Source organism: Ursus arctos, unplaced genomic scaffold (genome assembly GCF_023065955.2).
Source record: "Ursus arctos isolate Adak ecotype North America unplaced genomic scaffold, UrsArc2.0 scaffold_22, whole genome shotgun sequence".
NCBI lineage: Eukaryota > Metazoa > Chordata > Mammalia > Carnivora > Ursidae > Ursus > Ursus arctos.
The window spans coordinates 61,757,278-61,774,696 of NW_026622897.1; the positions used below are offsets into that span (position 1 = coordinate 61,757,278).

A 17,419-nucleotide genomic window follows, 5' to 3' on the forward strand; every position below is an offset into this window, starting at 1 on the left:
AAGGGGCGCCTGGGTGGCTCAGTCGGTTAAGCGTCTGCCTTCGGCTCAGGTCATGATCCCAGAGTCCAGGGATGGAGCCCCATGTCAGGCTCCCAGTTCAGCGGGGAGTCTGCTTCTCCCTCTGGCTCTCCTCCTTCTCGTGCTCTCTCTCACTCACTCTCTCTCAAATAAATAAAATCTTTTTTAAAAATTATCATTAAAAACCAACGCCTCCTGGAATTCATGAACACTTCTGAATAAATCTTTATCTCCTCTCTGGGCAGATGAGGCTCACAAATCCGCAAAGGTCTCTCTTCAGATGAAGCTAGGAAGGTACTGCAGTATGTCCTGTTATACATACACTGTGGCAGAAGAAACTGGACTTTAAACACAGGCAAATCTAGATTCAAATACTAGTTGCATGTCTTCCTGAATTTTAAGTAACCTGCCCAAGGTCTCTCTTCAATAAATCTCAGTTTCCTCATCTTTAACATAGGGATAATAATGCTTATTTCATAGGCCTATTGAGGGACTGAGTTAACGTATGTAAAGGGACATACTCGTACAGAGCACAAGAACTATTCAACAAATATTACCTCCTTTCCTCCCAAAAGGACAGCCATACATGCAAGAGTCACCTTTAAATCTTTAACCATGAAAATGACACAGAAATGCCCTGGGAATTCCCAAATTCTTCCCAAGAAGGAAGCCTCCACTGCATAAAACGGACAACATGTATCTGCCCAAAGCAGAGCCCAGAGCAGCAAACGGGGCTGTACCAAGAACACTAGCACTAACATATCCCTATGGCCAAATTTCAAAACACGGTTTATAATAAAGGATCACCCCCTCACCTCCCCTAGAGTGTACAAGGAGATTTAAGAATGTGGGAGCCTCCTGTCAGGTTACCTTCAATAACAGAGGTGAATTCACTTTACCCTTAAGACATCTTATAGTAATTTTTTTTAGGGGCGCCTGGATGGCACAGCAGTTAAGCGTCTGCCTTCGGCTCAGGGCGTGATCCCGGCGTTGTGGGATCAAGCCCCACATCAGGCTCCTCTGCTGGGAGCCTGCTTCTTCCTCTCCCACTCCCCCTGCTTGTGTTCCCTCTCTCGCTGGCTGTCTCTATCTCTGTCAAATAAATAAATAAAATCTTTAAAAAAAAAAAAAAAGACATCTTATAGTAATTTTTTTTTTTTTACAGTTTCCTAAACACTAAAATTTTACCAGCTGGTACTAAATCAAAGCACAAAGACAAGCATTTGTTTAACTAAACGTCTATCAAAAGCACTGTATTTGGTCATATCAAAGCGTTGTTGTACTACAGGCCCAGCTGTGACAGCAATGGAAATGTTTCTCTTCCACTCTGTAGAACGTTGAAAAGTGGCGTCCATGCGCATGCCCGCGCACACGGGCAGCACAGAGTAGTGTCACAGTATAGTGATTAAGAGGGTTAGCTCTGAGACTGCAAATCTAAATGCAAAAGACAGAACAATAAAGCCTTTAGTAGGAAACACAGAACATCTTTGTGACTCTGCAACAGCAAACAGATCTTAAACGGAACATAAAATGCACTAAACATAAAGAGAGAAAAGTGATAAATTGGACATTTTTTGTTCTTCAAAAGTCACCATTAAGAGAATGAAAAGGAAACAAATTAGAAGGAGATATTTTCAGAATATATAACTGACAGAAGACTCATATACAGAGCATATAAAAAAATTCCATTAAATCAATAAGGAAAAAAAAGACCACCTGAAAGAAAAATGGCAAAAGACTTGTTTACTTCTAAAAAGAGGGTATACAAATGTCTGATAAACTTTTGAGAAGTGCTCCACTTTATTAGTCATCCAGAAAAATGCAAATTTGTGTAATGCAATACCACTGCACAACCACCAGGACGGCTAAAATAAAAAGGAAGGAAAATGCCAAGTATTGATGAGGACAAGGTGCAACCTATACTCTTATGCTACAGGTGAGAAGGGAAAGTGGTACAACCACAGTGGAAAACAGCATGGCAGTATTCACTGAAACTGAACAGATACTTATGACCCAGCAAGCAATTCCACTTATAGGTAAATAGCCACCCAACAGACCAAAAGGCATGTTCACAAAAAAGGCACATACAGGAATATTCATAATATATCACTATTGTTAATACTCAAAATCTAGAAACTACCCGCAGTGTCATCAACAGAAGTGAGAGAGAAACTGTGGTAGAGATACACCATGGAAAACTATACAGCAGTGAGAATGAACAATCTAAAAGTACTTATAACAATATGAATGAATCTCTCAAACGTGATGTTGTGCAGAAGAACCAGACACGAAAGAGCACAGCGTTTTATTATATTTATATGAAAGTACAGACAAGCAAAAGTAATCCATGCTGTTAGAAGTCAGAACAGTGACTACCTTTGGTAGGTGAGAGAGCAAATACTGACCAGAAGGGGCACAAGAAAGGATTCTGGGGTGCTGGCAACACCTCAGTTTGTGAAAATACATCACGGTGTGCACTTGGATATGTGCACTTCACCGTGTTCTATATTGATATCAATAAAGTTTAATTCTTAAAAAAAGTGAACTCTGATTCTGACAGATCTGAGTTTGAATACCAATCTTCCCAAATATTAGCTAAATAATCTCAGGCAAGTTATTTAACCATATCGTGCATCAGTGTCCTCACATATAAAGTGTGAATAATAACAGAACTTACCTCATGTGGTTGTTAACAGGCCCAAATGAGAATGTATGTAGTATTATTACTCTTTCTCCACTTTGCATCAATGTCAAAATTATATAGTTAAATGATGCAAAGAAAAATGTTAGTAATAGTGAAAACACTTAATGCATACTCATCATGTACCAGGCACTATCCCAAGCCATTTAATGTATCACCTCCTTTAATCCTACAACAACCCTATGAGATAGATTCCATGTCCACTTTAAAGATGAAGAAACTTAAACACAGAGAAGTAAATTGCCCACCATCACGCAAATAGTAAATGGAGGATCTGGGTTTCAAATCCATGTGACAGATATAGCTTTTAGGCTACCCTGTTTCCTTCGCTGCCACAGTAGGAAACCCCAGCTTTAAGGAAGAAAAATAAATAATCACAAATCTTTCCTTCTTTATCAGTTTGTGCAGCTTGTATACTGTATATATCATGCAAAAACACTCAACCAAGAGTTAAGGAACCCCAAACTCAAGTCCCAGCTCTGACACTAACCAGCTGTGAGACTTAGATAAGTTACTCAGAACCCTTCCAGCACACTTCCTTCCTCCGTAAAATGAAAGGTTTGGAAATTCTAACCAGCTCTTGCTTCTCTTCTAAGAGACCTATGTTGACTATTTTAAAAGAATAAATACTGTACCTCTATGTTTACTGCAGCATTATTTACAATAACCAAGATAAGGAAGCAATCTAAGTGTCCATCAATAGACAAATGATAAGGAAAATGGGATGTGTGTGTGTGTGTGTGTGTGTGTGTGTCTGCGCACACACACTAAAATATTACACAGCCATGAAAAAGGATGAGATTATGCCACTTGAGACAACATGGATGGGCCTAGAGGGTATTACGCTAAGTGAAATAAGTCAGAATAAGAAGACAAATATCATATGATTTTACTGATATGCAGAATCTTAAAAAAAAAAGGAATAAACAAACAAAAAGCAGAATCAGACCTACAAATACGAACAACTGATAGCTCCCAGAGGGGAGGAGGATGAGGGGATGGGCAAAATGGGTGAAAGGGAATGGGAGATACAGTTTTCAGGTTATGGAATGATTAAGTTATGAGAATAAAAGGCACAGCATAAGGAATACGGTCAGTGATATTGTAATACTGATGTATGGTGACAGATGGTAACTACACTTGTGGCGAGCATAGCATAATGTATAAACTTGTCAAATCACTATGTTCTACATCTGAAACTAATGTAACATTGTATGTCAACTATACTCAAATTAAAAAAGAATACAATGCGAACTATATTTGAATTTTTAAAATAATAATAAAGAATAAATACAGCATAAACAAAAGTATTAGAGGTGATAGTGATGATTACTGATGGTGATGACAATGAATCTGACTGGTTCAGTAGATACTGGTTCTAGCATCGCAGTGCTAGTAAATATTTTTATTATAGATAAGAATGTTCTGCCATAGCAGAAGCTTGACTTTTGTGAGTTACGTGGCTTGTGTCAAATAATTTAGACTCTTAGTCATTTTTATACTAAAATCCTATCTCTGAATCCTAATCTCTGAATATCAAGTATAGTAACAGTACAGAACACTGGTGATATTAGTCTCTTTTCTCCTTAACCATTCTTCTTGGGATCTCCTTTTTACTCCTGTCTGCTCCTTGCTCACAGCTGAGTAAATTTAAAACCTACCTTATAGACACTCTGTAGGTTGAATGGTGGCCCCCCAAAACAATATGTCTACATCCTAATCCCCAGAACCTGTAATGTTATCTTATTTGAAAAGGTAACAGATGTAATCAAAGATCTTGTGATAAGAAAATCATCCTGGATTAGCCGAGTGGTCCCTAAATCCAATGCTAAGTATCCTTGCAAGACAGACATATAGAGAAGACATAGAGGAGAAGGGATGTGAAGATATGAGCAATGTGGCCAAAAGCCAAATTTATGTTATGTGTAATACACCATCCCCACCAAACAATATATACATATATATATGACTAAATAATGGCAAACTAGGGGCGAGCATTAATTGGAACAGCACTTCTGAGAAGAAATTTATCACTACATGTGAAATGTGTTTAAAGATTCATTTAATTTGGCTTAATAATGTCAAAATATTTACATTAAAGCAAAAATAGGATACTCAAGATTTATATAAAGTATTAAAGTGTAAAATAATTTATAATAAAGTATAAACCACCCAAGTGCCAAATAATCACTAAAAATTTTAGTTCAAAAAAAATTTTACAGTTCACCCATACTTTGGAATTAAGTAACAATTAAAATTATATTTATGAAGACTATTTAATAGCATGAGATTATTCAAGACACTTTTAATGCCATGGGAAAATTATTGACATATAGTAATATATTCAAAAGGCAGTATATACACAATACACTTCTCTTATGATCCCAATTTATAAATATATACTATTGTACATGTATATTTTACTGTACATGTATTTTTGAAGCTCTGATTTATTTCCTGACAATCAAAATATTCCTAATACACAATTTCCACAAATCAATGAAAAAAAGATAATCAACACAATGGATGAAGAAAAAACCTGAAGAGGTAATTCATAGAAGAAATATACAAATGTACATAAAGTATATGAAAAGATGCTCAACCTCACCAATAATTAAATTCAGATGAAAACAAGATATTTTCTTCCTAGCAGACTGGAAACATTTTAGAAAAGTCCTAACATTTATTACAGACGTAGAGAAACTGGAATCTTAAACACTGCGGTGAATCTAAACTGTTGAGGAGGAAATTTGACAATATTATTAAAACTTAAGATGTGCACTTCTCAGACTCAACAAAGTCTAGTTTTAGCAATTAACCTTATAGAATGACTCCTGTAAGTGTAAAAACATATGAATGAGGATATCGAAAAAAGGAAAATTTGAAATATTCCATATATTTATGTTGGATATTCTTTTAAGATGTTACTTATAAATATATTACATGTTAGAATTTGAAAGAAATCCCCTTTTTACTTTAGCTTATCTGAATGAGTTTCTGCTCCCTGTAATTAACTCTTCACTGGTATCAACAAAATTTCAGGAGAATACTTCATGACACTGAGAAATATTCATGATAGAACATTAAGTGAAAAAAATCAAAACACAAAATTTTACATTTCACTTTATCACAATATGTAGAAGTATACACCCACACATAGTAAAAACTGGAAAGAATTGATCTGGGTGATGGTTACACACATGCATACATATATAAAAATACATCAAGCTGTAGACTTAGGATCTGTGTTTAAGTTATACTGCAATAAAAATGTTTAAAAACTAGAAGGAACTACATAAAGACATCAAAATACTAACGGCTTAATTCTGGATACAAGAATTATGAGTCACTTATTTCTGTACCTTTCTATAATTTCTAAATTTCCTATAAGGAGTGTGTATTTTATAACTCAAAGTTTTATTTTTAGAGAGAGAAAAATACCATGATCTTCAAACATGTTTGTTTTTTCCAACCCTCAGATTCTATAATTTATGTATAGGTCCAGAGGTGGTTTTGCACATACTAAATGAGCACTGAATTAATCAATGAATAAATCAGAGAGATTATCTTTTTATTCAGGGTCACACCCAGAGCTAAGCCCTCTGTAGTAAATTCTGCAAGACATAAAGTACAAAGCTAGAGAACAGAACTCGTTCCCTCTCCTGAACCCCAACAACACACCATAAGGAACTGACCTTTTCTGAAGTTAACTGATTCATATGCAGGCCTCCTCAGAAGACATGAGCTCAAGGACAGCAACTGTATCTCACTCATCTATGCAAACAAGGGTCCTATCATCAGGTTGGTCGTTTAGTAAGAGAAAAGTGTGGTAGAGGACTCTGGAGACAGGGAAAACAGGCTTCCAATTCTTGCTATATGATCTTGGGCACATTATTTAAATTCTCTGCACTTTAGGTCCCTAATCTGTAAAATGGGGATAATGCCATCTCATACCTGGCACTGAAGTGTATTCAATAAACAAACACCTAGTAATTTAATTATCATCTATTGCAACAAGGATGAAATGCTACTCTAACCTCACTTTCTTGCCTGTGTTCCCTATGACCTACAGTGTCCTTGTCAGTGGGATGGTGAGCTGACACTAGCACAAAAGTAGATAGAACAAAGCTAACTGGTCCTTATGGAGACCGACACAATGACCTTGGCCTCATTAAATGCACCACACTCATAACCAACTGAGCTAAGCAGCCAACAGAGCAAGATCAGCAGACCAACAATCCTCCACAAAACACTAAACATTCTTCTAGAAGATAAAGCCACAAATGCTTAAATACAACTTTCCACACAACAGAAATGGAGGGGAAATAATGTGTTTCATACAGATGTGAAAAAAGGGGGCTAGGAGAAGAATATTAAGTAACTACTTAGCAAAGAAAGGGATTAAATACTATTTGGACACACAGAACCTCAGAGTTAGCAAACTGAATGACTGTCAGTTCAGGAGGTGATACTTCCAGGTATTTGTTTTGGTTTTTCCCAATAAGAGATCATGATCCTGAGTCAATAGAACTGGTTAAATAAATTAAAACCAGATTTATTAAAAAAAAAAAAAAGGCAGGTTCGTCTGAACTATTATAAAATTTAGTTTTATTGGGGTGCCTGGGTTGAGCGACTGACTCTTGGGTCCAGTTCAGGTCATGATCTTGAGGTCATGGGATAGAGCCCCACATGGGGCTCTGCGCTCAACACAGAGTCTGCTGGAGGTTATCTCCCTCTCCCTCTCTCTCTGCTCCTCCTCTACTCGCTCCCTCCCTCCCTGCTCTCCCTCTAAAATAAATAAATAAATAAATACAATATTTTTTTATATTTTTTAAAATTTAGCTTTATAAATTAAAAATTATAAAACAAGGGGTGCCTGGGTGGAACAGCGGTTAAGCGTCTGCCTTCGGCTCAGGGCGTGATCCCGGCGTTCTGGGATCGAGCCCCACATCAGGCTCTTCCGCTGTGAGCCTGCTTCTTCCTCTCCCACTCCCCCTGCTTGTGTTCCCTCTCTCGCTGGCTGTCTCTATCTCTGTCGAATAAATAAATAAAATCTTTTAAAAAAAAATTATAAAACAAATGGACTGAGGTACAAAACACCTCTTCCATCACCATCTTACCTCTAAATCTGACTTTGGCCCTTAACTTTTTGAGTATGGGAAAATAATCAATACTATTCCTCTCTTCTACAGACCTCCACATTTCATCACTTATTCAGCACTTAGAAAAGTTGTGGAAGCTTGGCTTGAATTCTAAAAGTTAACTCTTGTGCTTTATATCAGAAAAAAAAATGATTACATACAATTCTTTGAAAATCTGAATAGGCAGTCTCTATCCTTTCATAATTAATAGAACAAATCTTTATCAGCAACTATTATGTAAAGCACTGTCTTTTAGCAAAGCTAAGAAATTTGTCTAGCTAACCCAAGGACAACAGGAATTTATAACATAACTCTGTAATGTTTTAATTTTTACAATGATCTATGGTTTTTATTATCAGTAAAAAAAAAAATAAGAAAAATTTTAATGGTCATTGTCAAAGACTCTGAGAAAAACAAGAAAAGGGACACCTAACGTAAAATGAAATCTCTACTTTTCTTCAACAATATAAAAATAATCAATACCTGTCTTCACAACTAGGCTAAAGCAGTGTCAGAGGGCCATTATTCTAAAACTACAGGCGTGCCTGGGACGCTCAGTTGGTTAAGCATCTACCTTCAGCTTGGGTCATGATCCCAGGGTACTGATGCATCAGGCTCCCTGCTCAGCGGAGAGCCGATTCTCCCTCTCCCTCTGCTGTTTCCCCTGCTTGTGCTCCCTCTCTCTGTCAAATAAATAAATAAATAAATAAATAAATAAATAAATAAATAAAATATTTTTTAAAAATAAAAATAAATAAATAAAACTGCAAAAACAAAGAAAGAAAAAGACATCAGCTGATAACACAACTGAGAAAAGAACCAAGTCCTTTGACATTCCTGTGGAAAGTAATTCTAATGTATAACAAAAATGCATGTAATTTATTATAAATTGGTTTTATCCACTTACAAATTGTGGCTTATGATTATCATTTCTAAATCATTTCCTCCTCTGTCTTCCTGCTTTTAAAAATCCCAGAAGTTTCTTTGTTGCTTCCCATAACATTCTTTTGTTATACAGAATATGGTAAACCAGAAGTCACAGCCAGCCCCCAAACTATAACCACAAAATACGCAAACTACAGCCTACGCTGAGGGATTTCTGAGGTTAACAGATGCAAATCCTTTTTCTTTTTTTCAAAGAAAACAAACCTCAGACAAAAAAGCATTAAACATCCTGAAAAAGCCACACCAAAAAGGGAACTTCTTAGAAACAAAGCCCTAGTAACTATTTGATCTAAGAAAGACATTTCCAGAACTGATAAGAGTGGGGTAGACAGGAAAATATACATGTAAAATAACCAGCCTTAACTACAATTCAGACCATGAGTGACATGGTTCCTCTCCCAACAGAGCTCCTCTACTGCAATGTGGGTTGGGGACCAAACTAAAGAGGTCACACCATAGCTCTGCTATTCAATGATTAAGTCGTTGTTTCAGTTTTCCCAAATCGATAACTAAAAACAATAATCTCATCAATGGTGTGACAGCAGACAGAAGACATGGATTCTAACAGTTCTTTCCAATTTGACTGGTGACAATGGACAAAAAATTATATTTCAAGTAGGGCTGAACAAAACTGTAAAACTCATTAAAGGTACACTGCGAAACTATAAAGTCACTAATATTAATCATTACCATCTGTCAAAAGTGATGGACAGACTGTCTCTGATTTCTAGCTCTGACTTTTTAAATTCTGTGACCGCTATTAATGAATGCACACTCATTTATGTTTTGCCAACTAGGAATACTTTAGAAGCCAAGGAATCCCACACTCACAGAGGAATGAAGCTTAACAAAAGGAACCTCCATAAACCTTCTCCCTGCTTAGGACTCTCAGCACTCCATGAAAATTCTATTTTAGACTAACCCTAGTCTAGTTCCACCAATACAGCAGATCACAGATGGCCTAGCGCAATTCTGACTTGACTTACCCATCACACTGATGAACAAAAAAATAGTAATAACCTGGCTATCTTTAACAGGAAACTATGACAAATCCCAAGTATAAGATACTATTCTTAGGGTCTCAGATATTAGACTAAGGTGGGAGAAACTTGATGATCTAAACTATACCTGTTCCCATCTTACTTCCTGGAGTCATACCTGATCGCATACTGAAAATAGCTCGAGAGCTGGCACATCCTCTCATTTTCCACAGGACTCTGCCACTCATAAACCCATACAGGGTTCCATATACTCCAAACTAAAATCAGTCACCACAGGACATCTGGAACACAGACGCTTTTCCCTTATCTGTCCCACTTAGTAACTTTTGAGAACTAAATCTAAAAATCTGGCAATGATAGCCTATTGCAATCACTGAGTTCCCTAAGTCACCAGCTTCTAAAAGGTTAAGTCTTTCTCTTTCACTGGATCCTATGCCTTATCCAGCAGGTTCCCTGATGTGCACTTAGATGCCTGAGAGACCTTAAGACCCCTTGACAGTAATTCATACCCAGGGATGGCAGAGGAATTGAGGAGCCAAGCCAAGTCCAAGAATACCATCCACCAGAGTTAGCCAGAAAACAAGTTTATAAAAGGATATAGAACTGGAAATGGGCGTTGCCAAAGGATGCCTTAGGCAAAGAAAACTGTTCTAATCTAGGAGGGAAGGAAGGACCATGCAGAGTCTAAGAGAATTTGGTTTATGCACCAAACACTGTAACTTAGGACTTCCTCCTAAGCAGAGAGGAGCAAGGCTCCAGTGCCATTCAAGTAAAATCCCACTTACCCTCGATGTGACCCTCCCTACCTGAGGGAGTGCAAAGTGGGGTTCTCTCATGTTTAAGAATATACAGTCTCTTCGACTAAATTTAGCGTGTAATTTAAAAGATTTTTTTAGTTTTCTATTTTTTCAATATATTTTTTTAAAGATCTTATTTATTTATTTGACAGCGAGAGAGAGAACACAAGCAGGGGGAGTGGGAGAGGGAGAAGCAGGCTTCCCGCTGAGCAGGGAGCCCAACGCGGGGCTCGATCCCAGAATGCTGGGATCATGACCTGAGCCGAAGGCAGACACTTAACAAATGAGCCATCCAGGAGCCCCGAAAATTTTTTTTAGTTTTCTAAGTAGGCTCCATACCCAATGTGGGGCTTGAACTCATGACCCCAAGATCAAGAGTTGCATGCTCTTTCCACTGAGCCAACCAGGCGCCCCAGCATGCCTTGCACTGCTCTGTCTTCTGTGTGTTGATCTCTTCTCTTGATTTCTCCTTTGCTCAACTTTAAAAAAGGAAATATATGATCTAACTTAGGAAATCTTCCCCTGCTATATAGCAACTTTGACCTCTGGAATTTATCACAGACGCTTGAGGTAAGCTACCAGGATTTGAGTTTTGCTTCAGCTAGGAGTCTAGGATTCAGAACGGAGATGCCTTTATACAATGACCATGAGAGAATCTGCATAAAATTGAAAGACTAGCAGAGGAAAATAAAAATAAAATAAAAATTAGCTCATACTGACTCCCTGTTTGAAATTGGCTCATCAAGCTTTTTATAACCACTTCATCTCTGGAAAGAGATAGCCTTCTTTTTTTTCTTTTATATAAGATATCCTTCTTAGCCATCAGGGATCTGAAAATCCAAACCACAAGGAGATATATATTCACACCCATTACGATGTCTATAATCAAAAATAAAGTTAGTAATTATTGGTGAGGACATGGAGAAAGTGGAACCTTCACACACTGCTAGTGGGAATGTAAACAGGTATACTCATACTGGAAAACAGTCTGGCAATTTCTCAAAAAGTTAAACACAGGTGCCATATGACCCAGCAATTCCACTCCTAGGTACAGACCGAAGAGAAATGCAAAGATATCTCCACACAAAAACATGTACAGGGGTGCCTGAGTAGCTCAGTTGGTTAAGCGTCTGCCTTCAGCTCAGGTCATGATCCCAGGTGGGATAGAGTCCCACATAGGGTTCCCTGCTCAGTGGGGAGCCTACTTCTCCCTCTCCCTCTGCTGCCCCCCTGCTTGTGCTCACTCGCTCTCTCTCTCAGATAAATAAAATCTTAAAAAAATATATATATACACAAATGTTCACAGCAGCATTACTCATAATAATCAAAAAGTATAAACAATCCAATGTCTATCAATGGATGGATAAATGTGATATACTCCTACAACAGAATATTATTCAGCCATGAAAAGAAATAACATACTGATAAATGCTATAACATGGATGAACCTTAAAAATGTGCTAAATGAACAAAGCCAGTCACAAAGACCATATAGGACTCCGTTTATGAAATGTCCTGAACAGGCAAATCTATAGAGATCGAAAGTAGATTAGTGCTGCCTAGGGCTGAGGAGGGTTACAGAGTTGGAAGGAAATGGGGAGTGACTGTTAGTGGGTATGGGTCTTGGGCAGGGTGGGAGAGGGGTGATGAATACATTCTAAAATTGACTATACTGATGACTGCACAATTCTGTGACTATACTAAAAACCACTGAACTGTACACTTTAAATGTGTGAATTATATGGTATATGAATTACATCCCAATGAAGTTGTTTATATATATGTATATGTAAGAAAGAGAACATACACATACAAGTGATAAATGGAGCAGAATGTTAATCAGTGAATCTGGAAAAAGGATGTACTGAAGTTCTTTGTGCTATTCATGTCAATGCTCAGTGTGAAATTATCTGAAAAGAAAATGCTAAAAAATATAAGACATCCCTCATGAGAATCACACATAGTATTCTTCCTTAACATGAAACAGAAACCTGCACTAGAAAAATTGCCGTGTCTGCTCCTGCCCCTGCCAAACAAATATTTTACTTGTCCCCTCTACTCAACAGATTACTGCAAAGCATCACTCAAATAGCAGAAAAGAGAAATGAAATGTGGCAAGGGAAAAAAATGTTCTCCAACTTTCTCATGGCCTCAGTTTCTTCATCTGTAAAATCAGAAGGTTATATAATCTCTTGAAGAGTGCCTCCACATTTGACATGCCATGAATTTTAGGTTCTAAATTCACTGCTCAATATAGTTAAGGAGGAATATGATCTCACCAGTCCTCTGACTCTCCTAGTCAGTAAGCATTTTTCCTCTCTTCTAATGGTGACATTAAGAGATGATTTCAATATATTCTCAGTATTCTAAATAGGCTCATACAGGACACTGGCCTGTATCCTGTCTATATCCCCAGACCTTTCTCTTCAACTGTTGGCAAGGTCCTCTGCTCAGAGCCTGGGAAAACTAGAGTAGTGGATGCATGAATCAAGAATACTTACATCTCAATACTAGGTGCAGGTCAGTTCAGAGGAACTTAAAAAGATTCCAAAGTAAGAAATAGGTCACAAGTATCCTGGAACCTTAATTCTCAGGCAGACAGGGAAAGTTAAACTCAGGAATCCCATCTCACGGTAAGCCTTCTCCTGCAGTCACTGGTGGGGACCACAAGAAGAAAAAGGGGAAACAAAGATACCCAGGACATCCATCCATCAAAGGGGTAAAAGAGGGACTGGACTCAACTACCACCTGCCTCCCCACTTAGGATGAGCCAACAGGAATGGAAAACATAAATCAAAGGCAATTCTTACAGATTTGCTTCTCTCTCTGACAAGCTCAAAAAGCTAACAAGCAGCCACTATTTCCTAAAGTTGGCTAGACTTAGGATTCATTCATTGATCACCTCCCCCCCTCCAAGCCAAAATACTTCCTCAACTAACCAGAAAACAATTTTCATACCTTCCACAGTTTCTTGCACAACAAACAGGCATATGACTTGCTTAAATGCTTAAGTCTGAAAGAAAGGGGAAGTGACAGGGAGACAGTCCAATAAAATCCAGTGATTTGAGTTTATATTCAACACAGCAGGCTCTATGCTTATTGTTGCAACATGAGGATGAATCTTAATCCTTCTCCACAAAACTAGAAGGAACAAGTGCGTGCTTTGATTTGCCCGTTCTGGATTTGCTTAAGAGTACAGAAGCTACCTGAAGTACAGAACTTAACTTGCATAGAGAGAACACAGACTTCTCAGTACCTCCCTAAAGACCTGGGTGCAATTCACAATTTCCTACAGTTTCACTTACTATGACATCATCAGTTTGAGAGCTATAAGGACAGCTATGGAGAGAAAATGCACCCTGGAGAGTCCCAAGACTAACCTGCATAAAGCTACTTGTATTCTGTTTTTATTTTATTCAGATTCCCTCTGGGTAGTCCAGATTCCCCTACCAACTCACCAGAAATGAAATGAAGGAAAAAAAGAAATCCTTCAATCAGTGCCCATTTGAACAAAGGCCACCTACTGAATAAATGGTCTTTGGCATTCCACTACTGCAACCACATTTAAAAAGACAGAAAAATTACTCTTTCTTCACACATTTTATACAATTGATTACCCCTTTCTTTATTCTCCCAATAAGCTTTTACAGGGATATAATTTTAGCTTGCTGAAAAAACAGATAATTAACAGATATTCACTAAAAGAAAAGTAACATTTTTGAGTGTCTACTTGACAAAATGCTTTTTACTTACCTTCCCTTTTTTATAGATGAAGATCCCAGCAGAGTTATCTAACTTGCCCCATAGTCATAGAGATAGCCAACATATTGAAGAGGGGTACTGTTTAACTGCAAAACCCATGCTCTCACTAACACATCATTTCCCAGCTTCATTCCTACACTTTATCATCTGCAAACCATTCTCTTTATTTTCTAAAATCAAATTTCTTTTTTTTTTTTAAGATTTTATTTATGTATCTGTCAGAGAGAGAGTACAGGCAGGGGGAGCAGCAGGCAGAGGGAGAAACAGGCTCCCCACTGAGCAAAGAGCCCCATGCAGGACTCGATCCCAGGACCCTTGGATCATGACCTGAGCTGAAGGTAGACGTTTAACCGATTGAGCCACCCAGGTGTCCCTAAAATCAAATTTCTATATAACTTAATAGACACTCAAAAGCACAGCATTAAACACACACACACACACACACACACACACACACACACTTGTGTATTCCACCATTTTAAAGTTTCTTTTACTGGGAAGAACTGTGTTATTTTTAGTCTTTCTCAACATGTTAATGTTTTCTAAAGACCCAACCAGGCAATGAGATGCAGTTTAGTGTAAGAGAGGAGCACTAAACCAAAAGTCAGGCAATTAACTAACAGGATGTAGGCCCTACTGTCCTTCCTGGGGCTCATTTTCCTCTCTGAGGTCCCTCCCAGCTCCAACATCATGAACTGAATTCCAACAACTACGTCACAAAGTCACAAATTTAATAAATATGAGACAAAGATGAAAAACTAACATCTGTATTGTAAGAATTTGAAGACCTAAAAAAGTGACTTTGAAACAATAAAGCTTCCCCAACAAAAGGCCTAGTATTAATAGCATTACTGCTTCACGATTTTTTTCTCCATCTGGTATTAACTTGAGAAAATAGTGTATTTGTTCTGACCTTGTTAAAGGTCATCAAGTTATCATGTTTTTTAAAAGATGGTCTATTTTTGTCATATGAAGTATGCACTTAGTTTTTTTTTTCATAAGAAACACTGGAATTTTTCTGGTGACCAAAAAAATCAAACAAAAAAACCCTGTCCTGTTATCTCTGAAGCAAGGTAAAATAGTCATTAGCATAATCACTTTCGGGAAACTGGTGAATACATCGTGACAAAAGACTGGAAAGGAATATCCCTCATCAAATCAGGATGACACAACAAACCTCCACTCACATGAAACCTGCAAACCAGACAATCCATACAAAAACTTTTTCAAAACTGTTGCAATTCAAAGGCTCCAATGACAATGCAGTGGAATTCAAGGGGATTTTACAATTATGACATTCTTCTGCAATTCTTGTCAAATTTGATCTGGGCCCCATATTCACTTTCCTACCACTTCCCCTTTGAAAGATGACTTGAGAAGCATCACTACCCAACCCTCTCCCACTAGGTCCCTGCCCTTTTACTCACAAATGAGGGTCTCATAACGGCCACCAATTACTTTTCATAAAAAGAGGCATGGCCCCGTGGTACAGGCCCTTTCTAGGACTAAGAGAGCTCTCACCCTTCTTGATGTGGCTCAAGTTCACTCTATTACTTCATGTCCTATCAGACCAGGGGCCCAGGCCAGGGCTGAGTTAGAACGGTTTTGAGGAACTGGCTTCTTGGGAAGAGGCCAGAAAAACTCACAAGTTTCTGTTTTGCTCTCCTTGTTTTTTTTTAAAGTCTGGGTGGAACTTACTTTCACTGAGATGTGGGATACCTTCTGCCCTCCTTCGCGGGTGCTCGACAACAGGCTTACCTTCATCTTGTACTAAGTCACTCCGCCTTCACCAGACAGAACACACAACGCCTCCCCCTCCTCCTCGGCCCCTACTAGACGACCACGGCGCAGAGGGGCAGCGGGGGCCGTTCGGACCCTCCCGACTCAGAAGCCCTCATCCCGCTTCCCCGCCTCCAGCCCGACGCCCCCTTGCCCCGCGCCGGCCGCGGGTGCTGCGGAGCGGCCCTCGCCCAGCTGCCGGGACAAAGCGGGGAGGTTTCCTCGAGGGTCCCCGGCCGCAGCGGGCGCGGGGAAGCGGCCCCGGGCTCCGCGCGCACTCACCCGACAGCTCGTCCGGCTCCAGCCCCGTCTCGGTGTCCAGCCCGCAGATGACAAAGTAGTCGGCGAAACGACTGGGCGCCGAGCCCCCTCCGCCGCCGCCGCCGCTCATGGCGCCGGGGCCGAGCCGGGCCGGGCCGTGCGGAGCGCGGAGCCCCCGCACCAGGGCGCCCGCCCGCCCGCCCTCAGGCCGCCCCTCCCGCCGCCGCCGCCGCTACCGCGGCTCGGGCCGCCGCCCCCGGCCCTGGCCCGGTCCCCGCGGCCGCCGCGGCTGCCGTGACGGGGCAGGGGGGCACCGGGCCGCCCCGCGCCGCATCCTGAGCGCCTTCCTCTCCGCGCCGCCGCCAGCCGAGAGCGCCGCGACCCGAGCGAGCCTGGAGAAGGGTGGAACGCGCGGAGGAGAGCCCCCACCGCGACCCCCTCCCGCCGCGCCTGCGCAGGCGCCGTCGGGGAGGGGGCGGGCGCCCGGCGGAAAGGATGACGTGATGCTCTTCGGGCCCGGAGGGCCGCAGCTTCCCAGGCGGCCTCCGCAACGCGGCCGGCCACTGCCCGGTCGCCTGCAACCGTCACCCCCTCGGGGCTGCGGCTCCTTTTGAGAGAATAAGGAGGTGAGGGATGAGTGGGCGCATGCCGCAGAGCTGAGGCCCTGGTCCATGTTCTGTCCCCCCACCTACTCCTCACACTGGAGGTCCCGACGTCTCCTTAACCCGGCCCTGTCGCAGGGATGGGGTCGCAGGACCGAGCTCAGCAGCCTGCCTCGTCCCGTCTCCAGGCTAGACCTAGACCCCAGATAGCTCTTTCCCCCAGCCCCTGCACCTTGGCTCCCGTGCCCTGCCCCTTCCTCAGGGGAGCTGAAAATGCCCCCTCTTTTGGCGGAGGTGGATCAGCCAGTAGCGTATTTACCCTTTTTTACAAATGGGGAAACTAAGGCTTAGAAAGAAGCAAGGACTTCCCCCGAGGCTATATAGAGTCTAAGAGACAAAACGCGAACTAGAA

General features: G+C 40.4%; 1 protein-coding gene across 5 annotated transcripts in view; it reads right to left on the bottom strand.

Moving 5' to 3' along the window:
* Positions 1-16,593, bottom strand: part of DENND5A (DENN domain containing 5A) — a 102,283-nt gene extending 85,690 nt beyond the window's left edge. For 4 of the 5 annotated variants that reach the window (XM_044379485.2, XM_057316850.1, XM_026486081.3 and 1 more), the window contains exon 1: positions 16,427-16,593. In XM_044379485.2, the coding sequence (XP_044235420.1) occupies positions 16,427-16,535 (109 nt within the window). In that variant the 5' untranslated portion in view covers positions 16,536-16,593. Of the gene's footprint in view, positions 1-8,434; positions 8,537-16,426 lie in introns of those variants that run through there. The other variant, XM_057316848.1, reaches the window with a different exon arrangement.
* Positions 16,594-17,419: the final 826 nt, after the last annotated feature.